General features: G+C 41.5%; 2 protein-coding genes across 3 annotated transcripts in view; one reads left to right on the forward strand and one right to left on the reverse strand.

The window, feature by feature from the left end:
* LOC119656119 (dynein light chain 1, cytoplasmic) overlaps positions 1–19,766 on the reverse strand; it is an 81,567-nt gene that overhangs the window by 57,542 nt on the left and 4,259 nt on the right. The gene's annotated exons all lie outside the window — the stretch shown is intronic.
* LOC119656118 lies at positions 9,747–11,166 on the forward strand. Its single transcript, XM_038062443.1, has one exon. It carries the CDS (start codon positions 10,478–10,480, stop codon positions 10,877–10,879), a length of 402 nt encoding a protein of 133 aa, XP_037918371.1. The 5' UTR covers positions 9,747–10,477; the 3' UTR covers positions 10,880–11,166.

Genomic DNA, 19,766 nt, shown 5'->3' on the forward strand with positions numbered 1-19,766 from the left:
CTCTATGCAGTTCTAAATAACATTCTCGTACATAAACGCGGTCAAACTATAAATCGAGCTTCAGCAGAACTATGGCATTACAAGTAAATCTCCTGGAACTAATGTCATTGCTGAAATTATAATTGTGGTTACTTCTGCAGTTTCCACTTCCGCTTCATATTGGCCGTAATAGTATCGCTAATCGATTATGAAACATGTTTGTTCTTTCTTGGAAAAAAGAACTAAATCGGGTCCATTGGGATATTGTGTGTAGTTGGGGTAATAGTGTGGTTGCGAAGCAGTGTGACTAAATCATTTTTAAGGTTTTGTGTAAAACGTAGATTGCTTCCGGTTTCCCGACTTATTTAAGGTTCTTTAGGAAGTATTGGCCATGTGCAACTCTTCTTGTGGCGTTGCATGGTGGCGGGAGTCGAAACTATTGGCGACGGTTCCTAGCAAATGCACGGCCCATAGATTTTTGCTAAATTGTCGAAATATACCAAATGGGGTTATTTCGGAAAAACTAGTTCTCAAGACTGATAGAATCATAGCGTTTTATTATAGCATCAGAAATCACAAAAACTTACCAAATCGATGGGTCGGATCGCCACGCCATGCACAGGAAAAAAGTTAATCAGTTATAGCGCCCACAAACGGCGAACCAATTTGGTGACCAAGTTAGCGGTTCGTTTGCCACAGACGCAGCAACCGACCGGCAACTTCATTTCGTTGCGAAATTTCGAGGAGTGCACATCATCGCGCCCACAGTTAGATACTAAACAGCTACCTCACTCCCCCTTGCCCCTCAAGGGGGGAAATCAGTGCAAGTACGCACGATTTCAAATTGTTCTGCCCTTGAGCGTGAGCGAGATGTAACGAAAATCCGATCAGCTGTGTTTGACATACCGCCCGGACTTGCCAATGTATTGGTGAGATCGGCAAGTTTTTGCTTATGTATAAGTGAATACGTGAAACAACTTTTTGCTATATGGGTGAGCACGCCGTAGTACCAGAATAGCAAAAGCTCACCGATCTCTCTCTTACCAATACGATTTGACGAAGATTATGCCTTTTCCTTGTTTAGCGTCTCTGATGTGTAGAGATAAGCTTCTTAGCACATTCGCAAGTGGGGTCATTTCAGTGTGGGTACTGCCTATAGTAGATCTACTGTGATCGCGCCATAAGGGTCATTACGATGCGAGATGTCGAACAGTGCGCTCTCTTTTAGTGTGGCGTTAAATTGCATACGTGCATAGTCCTCTGGCAGGGTTTTAGAAAGTAGCAATGATTAGGAATAACCGGATTTATGTTCAGTTTGAAAGCCATTAATTGACTAGTTAGTTTCAATTGCAACGAAAAAGTAACAAATCTAATGTGGGCTGAGTCTAATATTATATAGGCAGACTAATATTATGTAAATCTTACCAAAAACGATCCTTGTTTGTTGTTCTTTAGTTCCGATAAGCCATGCATTCTTATTGGAACAGCATTAGTTTATTGGAACTGATATGTTACATTATTTGTGGATTCCAACATCTTATTTACTAAATCTGTCGTCTGGCGTCGTGACCATGTAAATGCCAATATTGTAAATAAACTTAACATTATATACTCGTATTTCCTATTTGGAAGTTAATTTCACTTTTCAATATCTTGCTTTAGGCTACATTTTTACAAATTACCGCACTTAATGCATTTTCTAGCTTAAGTGTAAATATGCCTCCGGTTTTAAAGGTTTCCTGTAAAACAATTCCAACATACCTCGGACTATCATTAGCAATTGTTGGCACCCTTGTTTTTGATTCCAAATGCTTGTAATGCAATAAAACGATCTTTATGAAAGGATTCATGCGACTTAGGAAGGTAATAATGCTGATATAGGAAGTGCAGATATAAATATATCTGTGTCGGCCTATGATCCACTTGCTAATTATTTTAAATGATGTTTGTTTGATTTCATGTTGCATCTTAATTAACTTAAGAATAAACCAAGTTGGTAACGAGGTTTCAGTTCGTTCGCCACACAGGCAGCAATTGGTCCTGCAACTTTATTTCCTTGCGAGATCTCGAGGAGTGCACATCCGCGCATCGTGACAGTAATTTTGTTTACATTGTTGTGAACTGAAAGTGGGTGATTGAATTGGATTGCGTGGGAAGAGTGTATATATAGAGATTTAAGAGTGAATTGGACGTATTTGTAGTAGTTTTTATAAATGGTCCAGTTAATAAAATAAATATGAGTGTGAATTTGAAAAAGGCCTTGTTATATGTCATAATAGACGAACTATGTAATGATGACATACAAGAACCAACCCAAATAAAGAGGAGAAGGGTTTGGTCGAAAAGTTGGTATTTAAATAGGCCTGAATTATCACATTCGAACTTGTTGAAAGAGTTGGAAATTAGTGCCCCCAGTGACTTCAAGAACTTTTTAAGAATGGGCAGTGAAACGTCGGTTTTTAGCTAGTGGACAGACTTTTCCAGATTTGAAATTCCTTACTGCAATTTCACCACAATCTTTAGGAGTGTTAATAATGGAGACGTGTTCGGCAATAATTAAAGTATTAAAGGCATATATTAAGGTAAATCCTCTTCTTATTTACAAAATTTAACGCCTTCATTAGCTGTGCTAAGTTGAAAAAGTAAATACACCATTTTTAAGGTTTTGTGTAAACACAAAACCTTACTAAAATCGGTTTACTGTCTGTCTGTCTGTCCGTCTGTCTGTCTGTCTGTCTGTCCGTCACACGCATTTTTCTGGGAAGCGGTTATAATGATTGACACCAAATTTGGTAGAAAGGTGGGAACTGTGAACGCTCACGCATATAGTGACTTACATCCTTTTACGATGAATACATGCAAAACGGGGGGTGTCAATTTTTTTTTCATCAAATATAGTCATGTGGGGTATCAAATTAAAGGTCTCGGTTAGTACTTTTCGAAGCCTGTCTTAGTTTTGACATTTGTTAGAAAGGTGGGGGAGTACGGGGGGTTGAAAGTGGTCATTTTTTAACGAACCCATTTTCAGGAACTACACAACCGAAAAATCTGAAAAAAATCAGAGGGCTGCCACTATATGGTGCCTAGGCTCCGAAATACCCTCCATACCGATACCTGTTCAAATAAAGCTAATAATAGTATATTACTATAATTTTTAGTAATTGACAGGAAAACCCCCTTAAGTTCACCCTAGAGACACAAAATTTTGCAGCAATATAGGCTAAAGCATAGAGCATAATCTTGTCAAATTTGGTGAAAATCGCACTATTACTAACAAAGTTATACCAGGTCAAAACTGTCGCTCCTCTGCAAATTCAAGACTATGAATGTCAACATCACTTGAAAGTGGCTATTTTCACATAATATATGCATATTTTACGTGCTGCATGCTAATGGGACAAATGCACACTCAAATCTTTTTATATAAGAAATACACAAAACCTTTCATACCTGAAGCGTCTAGCTTCCGGTTTCCCGACTTGTTTTTATTTACAGCTGCCGGCAACCGAAGACGAATGGAAAGTCGTTGGTACCGAGTTTGGGGATAGGTGGAACTTCCCAAATTGCATTGGCGCTCTGGACGGGAAACATGTGCAAATAAAAAACCTAATTGGTCAGGGTCGTATTATTTCAATTACAAAAAAACTTTTAGCATTGTATTACTAGCGTTAGTTAGTGCGAACTATGAATTTTTAATGGTTGAAGCCGGCGCAAATGGGCGTGTTTCTGATGCTGGTGTGTTTCAGAATAGCAAATTTTTTGCAAAATTGAATGATGGATTACTTAACATTCCACACTCACAAGCTATACCTGAATTTTCTGAAGTAGATATGCCCTTTGTTTTTGTGGGGGATGATGCCTTTCCATTATTGAGGAATTTGACGAAACCGTGCAGCCGCAATAATCTATCAATAGAGGAGAGGGTATACAATTACAGGGTTTCAAGGGCTAGAAGGATTGTGGAAAATGCATTTGGAATTGTGGCAACGCGATTCCGCATACTTATAAACTACATTAATTTGAACCCTAAGAAAGCTAGCATAAAAGCGAGGGGTTGGTTCTCCTTAAAAAACAACATTTTAAGGAGAACCAACCCCTCGGTCTACTTAAGAGGAAGTGTTGATGTTGAACACATAAATAATGGTGATATTCAATTGGGTGCTTGGAGACAAGATAGCCAGCAGCTTTCTGAACTTCAGCTAACTGCATCGAGAAATGCAACTTCAATAGCAAAAGAAACAAGAATGAAATGCACAAGGTATTTTAATGGAGTTGGAGCAGTGCCTTGGCAAAGTTTGTTTATAAATGAAAACAACAATTAGGATTTTTCATCTTATAAGTATGTATTTATATGTAACTATATGATTAAATAATAACAGGAAGGAAGGAAGGTTATTCACCGCTATGCTCACTTGAAGTTGCTAAGGCTTCAGCAATATTGACTATAGTCAAGCGTAGGGCTCCCAATTGCCCCAGCGTGAAAATATCTTGTATCGTATTCGGTATGGCGACGTCACCATCTATTAAAGGGCCATTTTTTAATCATTACCAAGGGCCAGGTATATATAATATTAAAAATATGTTTCAGCTTTGAACATGTATTAAGAATTTTCCTTTCATTTCATTAAATTAGACTTACTTTTTATTGCCTATCATAATCCTCATATTTGGGATTAGCCAGCTCACCCCGCCGGAAAATACTTAAGCCATAAATATTACTACTGATCCTGCACAAGGCAAATGCTTGCAAAACAATAAAACAATGGAAACTTTCGTTCAGCTATCTATTCCTCAATTGAAGCTGTCCTTCCTGAAATGCAAGCAATAATTCTCAAAGGCGCCGTGCATATTTAAACAAGTCGGGAAACCGGAAGCTGGGCGCTTCAGGTATGAAAGGTTTTGTTTGCTTCTTGTGTGAGTATATTTGAGTGTAGAACTATCCCATTTGTACGTAGCCCGTTAAGAATATGCATTTAGCATATCAGATTTAGTATTTCGCGGTGTAAATTTACACGGTAAGGCAACTTTGAGCTACTGTAACTTTGTTACTAATAGTATGATTTTGATCAAACTTGGAGATAATATGCTTTATATTATATTTTATACTAGTACCAACTTTTATAACATACATAACATACATAAACTTAAGGCAGCTTTATGATTTTTTTCTGATTTTTCGGTTGCGTAGTTTCTGAGAATGGCTCCGTTAAAGAAATCATCACTTTGCACCTCTCCCACTCCTCGCCTTTTTAACAAATTTCAAAACTGAGACCGGCTTCGAAAAGCACTACTCGAGACCTTTCATTTGATACCCCACATGACTATATTTGGTGAAAAAAATGTTTACACCCCCCTTTTACATGTATGGGAAACCCACCCTTAATCTCAGCGTAGGAGGATATTACTCACTGCATGACTGGGGGTCAACAGTTCCCGCCTTCTCACCAATTTTCGTGTCAATCGGTATAGCCGTCTCTGAGAAAAATGCCTTCGACGGACAGACAGACAGACACACAGCGGACAGCAGAGTACGTTAATCAACGCAATAATGTACACCAGGCGATTAAAGATCAGGTGCGTTCTATCAGGGCAACATACTTCAAGGCCAAAAGGACGTGAAAGCACGGGCAGAAGGAACAGTGCCGATAAGCCAACAAAAACCGATGGTTGCCATAGCAATCCAAACCACGCAGAAGACATCTCTTCCCAAAAAGCTCTTTGGCAAAGAACTCTTCCAAAGTGAAAAGGATATCTCGGAAATTCGGAACAAACGATTAAGAGACCCAAATGAAGAAGTCTCTCCAACGAACAGCAAAAAGGAAAAAAGAGAAACAGATGCCGGCGCAACCTAGGAACGACGGAAGATTATCTGGACATACGGAAAAGGCCAGAACAGCGCCGAAGACACTTGGACTAAGGTAGGACCTAAGAAGAAGCTGCAAAAAAGAGCCAGGCCGGACGCGGAAATCTTACCCAAGGTTAAAGCAGATGCCTCCTTGACGGATCTGAGTGCAAATGTCACGCGGATAAGACGAACATAGAAAGGCGACCTGTTGTTCAAACTTAAAACTGGTGACGACGGAGGAGAAAACCTACGGAAGAAAATGGAAGCATCACTAGGTGAGGCTGCGGCGGTTAAAATGAGTAAGGATGCGGTGGTGATCGAATGCAAAGATTTGGATGAAGTCACCACAAAATCTGAGATCTGCGAGGCCTTGCAAACCCAATTGGGATTACAATCAGTGAGCGAGTCTAATGTGCTACGACTTAGAAAAGCGTACGGCGACACGCAGATAGCGTCGATAAGTCTTCCTATTGAAGCAGCGAAAAAGGCGATTGCAGTGCGCAAAGTACGTATTGGATGGGTGGTCTGTCGGTTACGGGAACAGAATCCAGTGCATAAATGCAAGTGCAAGTGCTGGCAGGTTGGTCATATAGCGAAAGCTTGCACTAGCTCGCAAGACAGATCAAATCTGTGCCGCAAATGTGGAGAACAAGGCGTTTTGGCAAAGGACTGCAACGGAAGGCCCAAGTGCGTATTCTGCGTGGAAGCAAAAAGTAGTGACAGCGCCCACATTTCAGGAAGCAGTAAATGCCCAGTATTCAGCAGTTGTATGCAACTAAATCTGAACCACTGTCGAGCGGCCCAAGACTTGCTCTCCCAGAGCGTGTTTGAAAATAATGTCGACGTAGCTATTGTATGCGAACAATATGAAAATCTTGATAGCGGAGTATGGGTAGCTGACAAAAACAGCAAAGCCGCGATATGGAGCTGCGGAAGTCGTGCTATAGAAGATGTAAAAAAACATCCAGAGAACGGATTTACACGTACCAAAATAGAAGGTATATACATCTATAGTTGTTACGCAACCTCGAGCCTCACGCTGGAGGAATTCACCTTGTTGCTTGAGAAACTATCCTTTGATGCCAGGCGCTATAATCCCAAAATAATTGCCGGTGATTTCAACTCATGGGCAGAAGAATGGGGAAGCAGAAAAACAAATGCAAGGGGGCAAATACTGCTAGAGACATTCTCGCGTCTAAATGTCGTACTTGCGAACTCTGGGGGAGCCAACGCATACCGGAGGGGAGAATTGCAATCGGTAGTAGACCTCACTTTCGTCAGTGACATCCTTATCAAAGACTTCCAGTGGCATGTTAGCGAAGAGTACACACACAGCGATCATCAGGCTATTGTCTTCCAAACCTCACGTAGGAATTATATGAAGCCATCAAAAAGAATAACGATGAGCTGGGTAACTAACAAATTCGATGAAGAAATGTTCAAGGAGGTACTCCTAGATGACACATTATTATCGGGAAGCGCACAAGAAAAAGCTTTACAGGTCGCGGAAAAATTGCCTCGGGCTTGCGATGCCTCTATGCCACGGCGTAGTGCTTTCCGAAAACGAAATCCCAATTTCTGGTGGAAATCAGAAATTGAGGAATGTTGGAAAAACTGCCTCAGAGCTAGGAGATGCTCCCAGCGCAGGAGAAATCAACCTGAATTCGTTGAGCTACACATGCAATACAAGAACGCGAGCAAAAAATTGCAAGTAGCTATCACGAAGAGCAAATCCGAACATTTCAAGCGGATGTGTACCGAAGCTGATTCTGATCCATGGGGTGGCGCCTACAGGTCTGTAATGTCATCACTGAAAGGCAAGCGCTCCCCAACGGTTACCTGTCCAAAATTACTACAAAACATAGTGGACACTCTCTTCCCAGAGGATGTGAACTATACAAATCTGCCTAAAGTTCATGTAAACCCCGACGAAATTCCTGAAGTGGTAGAAGAGAAAATTTTTGATGCAGCAAGGAAGTTCGCTGAAAATAAGACCCCAGGGCCAGATGGAATCCCGAATATCGCCCTGAAAGTGGCAGCGAGGTCAGTATCAGGTATGTTTAGCAAAGTTTTTACGGCATGCCTTAGAGAAGGAGAATTCCCCGAGAAATGGAAGCTGCAAAAGTTGATACTTATTCCGAAGCCAGGTAAACCATTGGGAGACCCCTCCTCATATCGACCGATATGTTTGGTCAATACCATTGGTAAACTATTTGAACGAGTATTATACAACAGGCTGCTCGCTGTTGCGGAAAAGGAAGGAGGCCTATCCGATAAGCAATTCGGGCTTCGTAAGGGGAGATCAACCATCGATGCAATCAACATGGTGACTGGCCTGGCACGCGCTGCAATACAAGATGACAAATGCTGCGCAGTGGTGACACTCGATGTAAAAAATGTATTCCGCACTGCAAAGTGGACGAAAATCGTAGAGACTAACCAAACTACAGGCTCCAAAGTACATTGTACGCATCGTTGTTGCATTTCTTCTTGGAAGTAGATTATATTGCGACTCGGACGATGGAGAGAAATTATTCCCAATGATGTGCGTCGTAACACAGGGGTCTGTCTTAGGTCCCTTACTGTGGTTAATTATGTACAATGGAGTGCTGACGCTACGCCTTCCTAACGGCGTGACAACTATTGGCTTTGCGGACGATATCGGGGTAATAATAGTGGCAAAACGCTTAGACGAAATCGAAATCTATGCAAATGAAGCAATATGGGAGATCAATTCCTGGTTGAAAAAGTCCGGTCTATTACTTGCTAAACATAAAACGGAACTAGTGCTAATCAGCAAAAGAAGGAAAGACACGACCGTGAAAATTAAAGTTGGTGAAAAAACAATTTACTCCAAAGAGTCACTTAAATATTTGGGAGTAATGATTGACAAAAGCCTGAATTTTAAAAAACACATTGAGTGCGCTGCAACTAAAGCATCTTCCATCGCTGTAACGATCTCGAGGATACTACCGAACATTGGTGGACCAAGACAAAGTCGACGTCGTCTTATTTCAAGGGTAGTTAGTTCCGTGCTACTCTACGCAGCTCCAATTTGGGCAACCGTTCTGGAAAACAAATCAAACTGCGGAAAACTAGGAATGGCGTATCGACTAAGTGCACTCCGGGTATGCAGTGTTTATCGAACGACATCAGGAGAAGCAGCATATGTACTGGCAGGGACAATCCCCATAGACATCTTGGCGGATGAAACTGGCAAAAGAGATAGCACGAGGCACAAACTGGCCGTTGGACCTACCGTATCATTCCACACATTCGAAGATGGATGGAAAGGAATCACGGGGAACTAAGCTACGAGCTAACACAGTTTTTAAGTGGACATGGAGGTTATCGGGCTTATCTTTATCGATTTGGACACGACGAGTCACCATGGTGCCCAAGATGTGGTAACGTGGCTTGGAATGCGGAGCATGTTGTATTTGAGTGCCCAAGGTTTAGAGCACACCGAACTAGGGTGGAGGCGATCGCAGACAGGCGCTTAACACCTGGAAATGTAGCGGAGTTTATGTTGGAATCAACGGAGGCTTGGAATCAAGTGGTAATTGAGCTGAAAAAATGACGCAGATATACATTTTCATATGTTTATATTTGTACTTAATCTATAGGTAAAATGACCTTCTATAAGCGGAATAGCTACTTCTATACATATAATTTAATTGTTTGGAACCATTTATTAATTTTTCAGGAGAAATATAAATGTATATCACAAGAAAAACAAAGTATTAAATGCAATGTTCAAAGGTGGCACAGACATTTCCTCATTTTGCTTTTGTAAATAAGCACATTCTTTACCATAGTTTTCCCATTTTTTGATGTTTAGCAATCATTGCCCTTGAAACGGATCGTCGGGTAGCTTAATTAGTTTGCCTGCAAATTGGAAAGTAATCATGGTAATTAGGTTGGAGACAAAATTTCAAATGTCTGTAAAAAAGGAGAGGAACGCAATTAGTCAATGTTCACAGGTACCATATATCCATTTTCAGGTTTACCTCTTTATCATGTTCAATTTGTGTGATGTTTTGTAAAATATTGTTGGCTGAGTGAGATAGGAAATGCCGACAAAGAAAATAATGATGGCCAATAAAAATTGAAGTCAAATAAATGTTGGTTGGTTGTTGATGGGACGCATATATATTTTTTAGGCACCTTTTTTCAGGAAGGACAGCTTCAATTGAGGAATAGGTAGCTGAACGAAAGTTTCCATTGTTTTATTGTTTTGCAAGCATTTGCCTTGTGTAGGATCAGTAGTAATATTTATGGATTAAGTATTTTCCGGCGGGGTGAGCTGGCTAATCCCAAATATGAGGATTATGATAGGCAATAAAAAGTAAGTCTAGTTTAATGAAATGAAAGGAAAATTCTTAATACATGTTCAAAGGTGAAACATATTGTTAACATTCATGTCGCCCTTGGTAATGATTAATTAGGAGATTACCTGATACAATACAAATAGGAACATTATATTCGTAGATAGTCAGTAAGTTATAAGCCGCTTACACCATACATTGTATTTTTTTCAGCTAAATTTATAAAATTAATTAAGAAAAACCTTATACTACTTACATTTGCCATTGTTTGCTGTATATTTTAAATTATTATTGAAAGAAGTTATTTACATTTGCAGTAAGTAGTATGACAGGGATTGTAGATACTGAGGCGTGGAGGGAGTTTTTCTCCGTGCTACAAACCTCGCCGGAGCTTTGGAAGATCAAAGCGGATGTCTTTAAAGGCAAACATAAGAAAAAAATTGCACTTTCGAAACTATTGGAAGTGTACAAGTCCATAGACGGCAACGCAAATGAAGACACCGTGAAAAAAAGACTTCAAAATATAAGAAGCTGCTTCCGCAGAGAGTGTAAAAAAGTTGAGAGGAGCCGAAAATCTGGAGCTGACGTCGAGGAGGAATATGTACCAACGTTATGGTACTTTGATCTAGTTGAGTTCTTGAGGGATCAAGAAATCCAGCTGAGTGGTACGTCTACCGTCGACTTGCATGATGGAGATCTTGAGCTACCAACGGTAAGTAACTATTAATCTAAGATTCTATACTTACATTTCAAATTATTCGTTAATTTATGTTACAATTAACGTTATTTAATTATTTCAGGAAACATTAAGTCAAACAAACATGATTTGAGAAAGGATAATTAGCAAGTGGATCATAGGCCGTTAATTTCTTTGTCTTTCTTTACATTGTATTAAATTAAAATATGAACACATAAAAATAAGAAGTTGGTAAACCACATTCTAACTAACCTCTTGGTGAAAGCTGACACAGATATATTTATATCTGCACTTCCTATATCAGCATTATTACCTTCCTAAGCCGCATGAATCCTTTCATAAAGATCGTTGTATTGCATTACAAGCATTTGGAATCAAAAACAAGGGTGCCAACAATTGCTAATGATAGTCCGAGGTATATTGGCAATTAGAAATAAGGTGTTTTTTTACAGGAAACATTAAAAACCGGAGGCATATTTACACTTAAGCTAGAAAATGCATTAAGTGCGGTAATTTGCAGAAATTTGCAAGATATTGAAAAGTGAAATAAACTTCCAAATAGGAAATACGAGTATATAATATTAAGTTTATTTACAATATTGGCATTTACATGGTCACGACGCCAAAGTGTTACATCGGACTATACAAACCAACACAAACACTCAATAAGATTTAATAAATAAGATGTTGGAATGCGCAAATAATGTAGTATATCAGTTCCAATAAACTAATGCCGAATTTCAATAAGAATGCATGGCTTATCGGAACTAAAGAACAACAAACAAGGATCGTTTTTGGTAAGATTTACATAATATTAGCCTGCTTACATAATATTAGACTCAGCTAACATTAGATTTGTTACTTTTTCGTTGCAATTGAAACTAACTAGTCAATTAATGGCTTTCAAACTGAACATAAAGCTCATCGTTTTGGTTAAAACCTGGTTGTTCTCAATCATTGCTACTCCCTAAAATCATCCCGAAAGACTACGCACGTATGTAATTTAACGCCAGTCATAAACCAGACCACTCCAGATAAGCAAAATGAAACGACAACGACAAATAAAGATAAATTTGAGACGCGAGAATCAATTTTCTGATTAGGCTTAGAATGCGTATGAGCAGAAAGATGCATTTTAATGAGTCGACGCGATAATGTATTTCAGATAATCCTAATGAGCGTTTCATTTTTTTTTATTTAGTCAATAGTTCAAAGGTTGATTTTAAGATAATGTTGTCCACATATAAGGACGCGAAAAAAACATGTAACGAGCAGTTGAGTTTGACGATTGGAAATAAAATCATATTAATAAATAAATCGTGCGTTTTCACTTTCAAGAAAATATATCTCACCACACTAAAAGAGAGCGCGCAACATAGCGAAGCTCACGACCCAACGTGCGCACAGTTCGACATCTCGCATCGTAATGACTACAGTTAGATACTAGACAGCTACCACACTCCCCTTTGCCCCGCAAAGGGGGAAATCAGTGCGAGTACGCACGATTTCAAATTGTTTTGAACTTGAGCATGAGCGAGATGTAACGAAAATCCGATCAGCTGTGTTTTGACATACTGCCCGGACTTGCCAATGTATTGGTGAGATCGGCAAGTTTTTGTATATTTCTAAGTGAATACGTGAAACAACTTTTTGCTATATGGGCGAGCACGGCAGTACACCAGAATAGCAAAAGCTCATCGATCTCTCTCTTACTAATACGATTTGAAGAAAGGTTATGTCTTTTCCTTGTTTAGCGTCTCTGATGTGTAGAGATAAGCTTCTTAGCACATTCGCAAGTGGGGTCATTTTAGTGTGGGTACTGCCTATAGTAGATCTACTGTGGTAATGACCATTACGGCGCGATGATATGCACCCGTCGAGATCTCGCAACGAAATGAAGTTGCCGGTCGGTTGCTGCGTCTGTGGCACAGTAGATCTACTATAGGCAGTACCCTTACTAAAATGACCCCACTTGCGAATGTGTTGCAGAAGCTTATCTGTACACATCAGAGACGCTAAACAAGGAAAAGGCATAATCTCCGTCAAATCGTATTGGTAAGAGAGAGATCGGTGAGTTTTTGCTATTCTGGTACTACTGCCGTGCTCACCCATATAGCAAAAAGTTGTTTCACGTATTCACTTATCCATAACCAAAAACTTGCCAATCTCACCAATACATTGGTAAGTCCGGGCGATATGTCAAACACAGCTGATCGGATTTTCGTTACATCTCGCTCACGCTCAAGGGCAAAACAATTTGAAATCGTGTGTACTCGCACTGATTTCCCCCCTTGAGGGGCAAGGGGAAGTGTGGTAGCTGTCTAGTATCTAACTGTGGTCTGTGGCAAACGAACCGCAAACTTGGTCACCAATTTGGTCTGCCGTTTCAGCATTGATGCAGGATTCTCAAAGTATTTATGGTCAATATGGCAAATGAAATAAACATTATTTTTAGAGAAATACGGTAAATTGAATGAAACCTTGGCTACATGGATTAGTTTTCGGTGCTGTCGAAGACGTCGATATTCTCTTCAAATTAGTTGAAATAAAATGTCCCGTCAAATACATCACATCGTACATTCTACACCAGTAGTATCACGGATGGCGCCCTTTCCTGCTAAGTCCAGAATCATGCAAGTGGATCGATGAATGAAACGGGTTGAAAGCTCTATTGACCGCTGCGAGCTCGAACTCCGATACCGAGCAAGATTCTGAAAAGTTTAGCATAGTATACACCGTGGCGAAGGAGAATAAGCTATTGCACTGGCCAGGGAAGCAATGGTTTCAGAAGTGTATACCGCATCACGAAATAGCTTGCATGTGGTCGAAAATCTTCCAATGGTTCTTGGTTCTGTAAAGAACGTCAACGTGATGGGGGGGAAAGAACACTTTACTATAGTTTTTAACCGTATCACATTCGGCGAGGTTCCGCTCCTTGTGGATGAAATGGTCACCGTAACATGTGGATACGGAATATACCCCCGAGTCGAAAAGAAATCACTTCGACCATCAATGAACTCAAACGAAGTAAACCCGTTGAGATTGAATGCAATTACTCGTACAGAAATCTTGGGAATGCGAGATCTTTCATAGAGCGTAGAAGAATGGGCTAATTGTTAAAATTGCAAAGAAGGGCGCCCGTCTTAAGTGTGCCGATTGGAGGGATATCAGCGTTGCAAAGATAATGGCTAAAGTAATCCTCGAATTCATCAAAGATTATCTGGAAAGCTTGATCGACAGAGAGCAAGCTGGTTTCCGCTTCGGATCTTCCTCTCTACGAATCATTTTGGAACAATGCGCGGACGTTAGATATTCGCTGCACCTGCTCTTCTTCGATTTTGAGAAAGCTTTCGATAGCGTGAACAGAGAATGTATGTGGAGTGCTCTACCGAGGAGGGGCATTCCGGAGAAATGAATAGCTATTTTCAGAACGACATATGATGACTCAAAATGTTAAGTGCAGCACCAAGGTAAAATCTCAGAGGGTTATTAGGTTCAAAGCCAAATCCGCTAGAATTGCATGCTGTCACCAATATAATTGCTTCTTGTTATCGGTGACGTTCTTCATGCTGCTTTGTCCGGAGGACGTGGAGGAATTCACCGCACTATCTGTTTGCTTTCTTACCGGGTCATGGACCTTAGCTAAATGGCTCTGGATTTGGAAAGAAAGGAAATAGAATTGTACTGAAAAGAAACACCAGCAAAGTCAAGCTTCTCAGTTTGACAGATCATCGAACTCTCTCTATCTGTTTAAGGGGCAGAGTAGTAGATTAGTTTAGTTTAGTTTAGTTTACTGAGGAGAGTCGCAGTTCCGACCACTCAGGCCTTTGTTAGGCCCATTGTATTATCCCCGTAAATCATCTATTCACATGGTTTCCTGCCTACGGCGTTCGCAGGCGTTAGCGAATCTGACAACATTCGCTAGAAGCAGAGAGTGTTCAGATTTTTCATTGAAGAAAACCTTGCCACGGTGTATTTGTCTGAAATCCGAGGAGGCCGGCCAGTTGCATATAAGGTGCAGGGCCGTCTCTTCCTCCTTCCCACATTGGCTGCATATGGCAGAGGTATCCACTGCGATATGGTAGTTTAAGGAGCAGTGTCCCGTTAAAAGCCCTGCTAGGGTTTTCATGTCCCAGTTCTTGAGGGACAACAAAAATTCACTCTAGTGGCCCCGGATTCCTTCACAAAGATTTTCATCTGCCGGCAAAAGTTCAAATTTCCCAATTCGACTGCGTGAATACTTGCAATTTCATCGTTCAGAGTAGACTTGATAGTGAATGGCCGGACACCAAAATCTGGTTATGGCGCCACCATTGTGGACGAAGACCCTTGGCAAGCCAGTCGGCCAACTTTCAGCAGCATCCGACAACTCCACAAAAACCGGCTTGATATGTTGTTACTGTTTAGTGCTGATAATCCTGCCCGACTAGAACAGATTTGAATTTTTGTCCCAGATATTCTTCTGCTGCCAATAAAATGGCATATATCTCCGCCTGGAATATGATTTCCGAGGGATCGGTTATTAAGTCTGTAATCTGAAGAGACTCATGGCCATTTATCGACCGTTCTTCTCTTTTAGTGATTACGACAGTGTATGTTTTTGCAAAGACGAATCTGATCGGCCTGTTTGTCAAGGAATTTCCAGATGGACGCATGACCGAATGATTGGCCGCCTTTCCACGCTCCAATGAATGGGGGCTAGATTTAAGATAGCTTCCAGTGCCGCATACATAGGCGATCGGGCTTCTGAATCTGCGTGAGCAGCTTCCTGCTGTTAGCAAAGTTCAGTCTCGGCCACCAGACGATGCATGCATACATCAAAATGGGTATTATTGTGGATGTATACATCCAATGAACCCGTTGTGGTTAAAGTCCCCAGGTCTTACCTATCGCAGTCCTACAGCACCGCAGCAATCTACCGGATTTCTGATATTGTTCCTAGATATGGTGGAGTCGAAATGAACTCGTAAATATTTGACTGTTTGAATCACCTGGATTTCCGTCCTTGCAGGGATGGGTAGCGTATAGCGTCCCCACCTGACGTTCTTATTGAACATAACTAATTCACTCTTCCTAGCGTTCACTGTGAGTCTATTATAGATGCACCAACTGTGAATTTTATGCAGAGTTGCATTCAAGCAGTCACATATTGTGTCCGCCAATTGTCGGTAATTATTACGGCCAGGTCGTCCGCAAATGCTTGTGCGAAGACTTTTTGTCCTCTAGGCCATAGTAAGGTGTCCATTACCAGAGCCATAGCAGAAGGGAGAAAACTTTGTGAGCTCATGGAGTGCTGTGTCCATGGATTTGCCCTGCCATTGTACTCGATTCCCTTGTCTAACGGAATATCCCGGATTCGTTTATGTATCGCAGGATTTCCGTTAGTAGATATGATGCTATCCGCTGCAGTTGGAGCACATCATCACCAAAAATCTAACTTCTGATGCGTCCGTAAGCGAGGCACTCACATAGAAAATGTTCCGTGGATTCCGCTTCCTCATTACAGGATAGACACGTATCATCTTGGATAATTCCTATTCTGAACATATGCCCAGCTAGTGAATTATGCCCAGTCAGAATGCCCACAATACTTCTGCAAGTCCTCCTGTTTTTCGACAGGATAAACTTTACAGTATGCTTGTTTGGTTCTGACAGGAAGAGTTTGGTCTGTCTAGCAGCATTAAAGCTTCGCCACCTGTCATTATGGGAAGTTTGTTCCCAGTTTTTGATTGCAGCATCAGCCAATGCTACGGACACCCCAATTGCTGGTTCCGGTCCGAGCATGGAGAGTTGAAGCCTCTTTTGCTAACGCATCCGGGATTTCATTTCCCTCTAGACCACAATGACTAGGTAGAGTAAATCCACCATATTGAATCTGGAAACAGAATTCAACCGGTTTCTACATTCCTGAACGATTTTTGAAGTGATCAAAGTACTACTCAACGCCCTCAATGCAGCTTGACTATCGCTACAGATTGCGATGCGCCTGCCTGTCAACTTCATTGCTTTCTGTGTATCTCTCGCTTAGTAAACCTAAATAACCCAGCTTTTAGCAATGTTCTTTAACAAGGATCCGCTTCAGCTTTGAGGTTGCCTCAAGAGAGTTAGTCTCTTCGCAAAAGCGCCTCCATGATAATCCTTTAGCCGATCTTATGCTCTTCTACAGAGCTTTCTGTGACTCTTTATACTGATTTCAGCCAGAAACTAATTCAGAATTCAGAGAACGATTGAGGAGCACCCTTGTTGGTCTCCTCTGTTTTGCTAAATCCGAGTTCCACTATGGTGTTTTACCCTTCTTTGGCGTCATGACTGGACAGCTTTCTTGGAAAGCTTGTTACATGCTAGTTGTGATCATCTGGGTTGTCTTCTCAATTCCAGCAATGGGTGCCTCCCAGGGATCGTGACTCGGGCGCTCAGTTCTATCTTATACGTCGCTCAATTTGTCAATTTGCGGATTCCGAAATAGAGTCGCCGCAGGTGGATCCATGTCCATTACGAAATCATGATACGAGAGCGTGATATCGTTTGATATTCTTCAACCTCCGGCCAGAGTCGCGATGTCAGGAGATGCTACCGTGATGTTAATGATCTCTCTCCTAGCCACGTTGAAGAAATTGGGTTCATAACCCAAATTGAGGATCTACGGATCGGTTTCTACTAGATATTTTAATAATCTCGATCATCTTGCGTTGCTGTTGGAACTCCCTGAGCGTATGGGGTGAGCGTTGACATCATATGCTACTATTACCTCCCTGCCTTCACTTTTGGCATATTAGATAGCTCTGATGAATGTTTCACTATGTCGGGATAGCTGAGTGGTTAGAGCACAAGGCTATCGTACGGAAGGTCGCGGTTCAAATCTCACTGGTGGCAGTGGGATTTGTATCGTGATTTGAAGTCGGATACCAGTCGACTCATCTGTGAATGAGTTCCTGAGTCGAATCAGGGTAATAGTCTCGAGCGAGCACAATGCTGACCACATTGCCTCCTACAATGTTACTGTAGTGAACTGTTATGGTCTTGAATGAAGTGCTCTAATACACTTCAAGGTCCGGCTCCATTTGGATTGTTGTGCCAATGATTATTATTATTATTATTCACTGGGAACTTCTTCTGCGTCATAATAGAAATATGCAGAGCACCATAGAATCTCTTTATCTCCCTGTTGGTTTTTATGGTTAGTTTGACCGTTGTGATGAGGCCATCACATAGGTCGCTAACTAAATTAGCCTGGACGTCGTGTGAGACCACCACGCAGGAGCAGCGTCGACCACTTCCATACAACAGGTCAGCTAGTCGATAGTATAGGCCCCTGACTACCTTACCAACAACCCATGGTTCTTGTATGAAGAATATAAGTGTCTTGCAGCTATTGATCCGACGATTGATCAATGCACAGAGCCTTGTATAGGCTATGAAGTCGTCAATCCTCCTCTAAAGGGGCAAAAATTCTTCGAAGGTTCTTCTTTCAAACGCTAGGACGATTAGGAGTTCGTAATTTTTCTTGCTAACAATTCAAGTCTCCGAGGGAAGAAGGACTGGTAAGATCATTGTTTGTACAGTGAAAGCTTTGAAAAGAATAGTTTTTGTAATCTGAGATAGGGTCTGTTGACTACCAACAAATGTGCGCAGATGTCGTCATCATAGCTTTTATCGGTTGTGACTTCTGACCCTCGATAGGAGAAATTATCAACGGTTTCAAAATTGTATTCTTCCATCCTTATTGTTCTCAGTTCACCAGTGTTCTTTTTTGTCGTTTTTCATGCTGGCGTTGCCCCCATATATTTCGTCTTGCCTTCAGAGTGCAACCCAAAATCTCGCGCTATCTCCTGCAATTAGTCCCCACTCATTTTGACTCTGTGTGCATATAGCCAATACTTGTAATAAAGCTGGTAATTTGCCGCTAAGTCAATTCTCAGGCGGAGTTATGACGGCTTGTGTTTGAAGCACTACTCAAAATCTTTTACACTGCTGCTAGATAGTTCCCTCTTCACAATTACATAACTTGCAACTGAAGTTTTTAATCGAGGACCCGCCAGACGGTCCTTTTATTCGAAACGAAGAAGGACTAGACCTTCGGCTCTGCTCATTAAGCCGACGGAAGCCAAGACATTTGCCAAAGTCCTTAGTGAAATCCGCTACAGGACGAAACCCGAAGACAACGGAGCAGGGGTGTCTTCCATATGGAAAACAAGAGCTGGCGGAGTCCTCGTCGAACTGGCCTGAAGACGATTAGCAAGAGTACGTTCTGCGAAGCGGTCAAGGGGTTATAGGGGGAGGAAGCTCTTGTTTCTTGCCTAGAGCCTAAGCGCTCTCTAGAAATCAGAGATCTTGACTGCCTCATAGAAAAGGTCGAAGTGAAGGAGGCGATAAAGCAATGTCCAGAGGTAACCAATACCCGGATAAGTATGATCTCTGTAAATGCTCGAGGCTAAAAACTCGCCATGGTGGAAATCTCGAGCAATATGCGAGGAAACTTCTTAGCAGCGGGAAAATTTAAATTGGATGGGAAGTATGCAGGGTACAAATGCGGATAGTCTCCACCAAGTGCTACAGTTGTCTGGACTATGGATACACGTCAGCAACTTGCAAGGTCCGGACAGGATGCTCTCCTCCCCCCGGAGGTGCGGCCAGGTAGGTCACCAAGCGAAGATATGCAATGAAAGCGAAAGTTGCGTTCTCTGCAGGGATCGTGGCGCGTCTGGTGAGAGCATCGCACACACTACAGGCTCGGGACGGTGTCCAATGTTCAGGGCAGAACTCGAAAGGGCTAGGGCGCGAATGCATGATCCGCATTTTACAAATTAACAAGCATCAGTGCAACCGCTCACCAGTTGCTAGCATAGTTCGCTGCGGAGGTAAATGCTGATCTAGTGCTAATCAGCGAGCAATACCGAAACGAGGACTCGCTTCATGG

The sequence above is a fragment of the Hermetia illucens genome, chromosome 4 (assembly GCF_905115235.1).
Source record: "Hermetia illucens chromosome 4, iHerIll2.2.curated.20191125, whole genome shotgun sequence".
Taxonomy (NCBI): Eukaryota; Metazoa; Arthropoda; class Insecta; order Diptera; family Stratiomyidae; genus Hermetia; species Hermetia illucens.

What these genes read in the sequence shown, in the direction of transcription:
- LOC119656118 (XM_038062443.1), top strand. Translation starts at nt 10,478, where the DNA reads ATGACAGGGATTGTAGATACTGAGGCGTGGAGGGAGTTTTTCTCCGTG.